The sequence below is a fragment of the Oryzias melastigma genome, linkage group LG17 (assembly GCF_002922805.2).
Source record: "Oryzias melastigma strain HK-1 linkage group LG17, ASM292280v2, whole genome shotgun sequence".
NCBI lineage: Eukaryota > Metazoa > Chordata > Actinopteri > Beloniformes > Adrianichthyidae > Oryzias > Oryzias melastigma.
The window spans coordinates 23672214-23673866 of NC_050528.1; the positions used below are offsets into that span (position 1 = coordinate 23672214).

The 1653-nt window shown below is 33.9% G+C and overlaps 1 protein-coding gene across 7 annotated transcripts in view; it reads right to left on the minus strand.

Moving 5' to 3' along the window:
* LOC112147680 (complement factor H) overlaps positions 1-1653 on the minus strand; it is a 19304-nt gene that overhangs the window by 2431 nt on the left and 15220 nt on the right. Inside the window, exons 5-9 of one of the 7 annotated variants that reach the window (XM_036216418.1) lie at positions 1499-1549; positions 1205-1366; positions 926-1090; positions 449-474; positions 10-294 (exon numbers count right to left, since the gene is read on the minus strand). In XM_036216418.1, coding sequence (XP_036072311.1) covers positions 214-294; positions 449-474; positions 926-1090; positions 1205-1366; positions 1499-1549 — 485 coding nt within the window. In that variant the 3' untranslated portion in view covers positions 10-213. Of the gene's footprint in view, positions 1-9; positions 303-448; positions 475-925; positions 1091-1204; positions 1367-1498; positions 1550-1653 lie in introns of those variants that run through there. The other 6 variants (XM_036216414.1, XM_036216413.1, XM_024274222.2 and 3 more) reach the window with 6 other exon arrangements.

Here is a 1653-nt window from a genome sequence, read left to right on the forward strand (position 1 = left end):
AGTTGGAACCAGTTACAGAATAATAGAAATAGCAAATCAAAAACAACCATTTCAGTTTTCTCTGTTCTGAAACCTCAAATGAAAATCTGATTGAAGCAAATGCAGCTTCTTTGAGTTGGTTTTGTTTTTCATATTTGCTGCTGTAGACCAACAAAGAACAATACAAAACTATAATTAAGGCAGAAAGCTGCAAACATTTTCGACTTGTGGGTTTTACAAATGTTTGTATCTGTTTTCAGCCCATCCTGAAATCCGAAAGGCAACCGTTTCTTCTTCTTCTCTTTCATTCAGGCTCTGCAACGCTAGCAGAAAAAGAAAAAAAAGTTTAGACTATGAGATAGTGTAGTTAAGATATACGCAGATAAAACTTGATTTTTAATTTCAAAAATAGATATAAGTTAGGGAATTTTTGCATTTTGTTTTTATTAAAAACAAAGAGGAAACTCACGGTATATATCTGAAATCGGTTACAACCTGTAGAAATCATGACAGAAAATCCAAATCAGTTTTCTTTACAGGAATAAAACAACTTTTTTTTGGTTTCTTCAGAATTGTTTGGAATCTGATATTTATTTGATCAACTCAAAGGAGAGCATGAATTCCATCTATTAACCTGTACGTCTCTTCTTCACTGACCTTAGATTTAAAACAATGCAAAAGGGTTGACATTGTTTCTAATCTGGTACATATAAATAAATAACTGATTTGATAATGATGGCGGTGTAGTCAAATCCACTAAACAGCAGGTTTTTGCTGGTCTGACCTGTCACACAGATCAGAGAAGAAAAAGAACCTCTCTTTTATATGTTTTTCTTTCAGTGTTTGGTGCGGCAAAGTGGAATAATAGATCTTCTTAATTTTTGGAGAAATTGTATTAGACCTCCAATGTTCAAAATCTCTTTCTGAATCTAAACTGCATACTTACATTCAGATACTGTTGCTTTTCCATTTCTGCATCGCACATAACGATGGTTTTCTAAGCGAAAGATATCTTTGCATAACAGTTTTATCTCCTCTCCATTCACTACATATTTCACTCCATCAGGTATTACGTCCTCATATGCAGCAGTATCCACAGCGCAGTAATTGACTGTGAAAAAAAAAAAAAACAATTAATGAAAAGACAATTATCGTATTAGACATTATGTCTATTCTGTAAGGACTTTTTGACAGAGGTTTGGAAGCAGGACTGTCTGCTTTTTACCTTTGCAGATGGGAACTTCTGACCACTTGTTGCTGCTGTAACACACCACTTTCTCTGGACCGTCAAGTTTATAAAACATCTGACAACTGACTCTCAAAGCCAAATTTTCAGATTGCTGAACTAATCCATTTGCAACGACCGGAAGTTCTCCACAATTTTCAACTACAGAAAAAAAAATGAACATTAAAGTAGCCTTATTCTTTTGAATAACAATGAGAAATATGCCTTTTATTCAAAGGTCCGAATGTTTAAGGTTGACAAGCCAAGGAAAAATATTGAATGTTTTTGTTTTACCTGGAACCACTTCAGGCTTCGTATTTACCTCAATTAATCCAGGAGAGTAAACTGTGAGAGAGACAGCAAACACATTCTGTATAGTTTTCTTTATACAAAACACAGGTTTTTGTTTTCAAGCTTTAATACTGGCGTTATTTTTCTACCAGGATTAG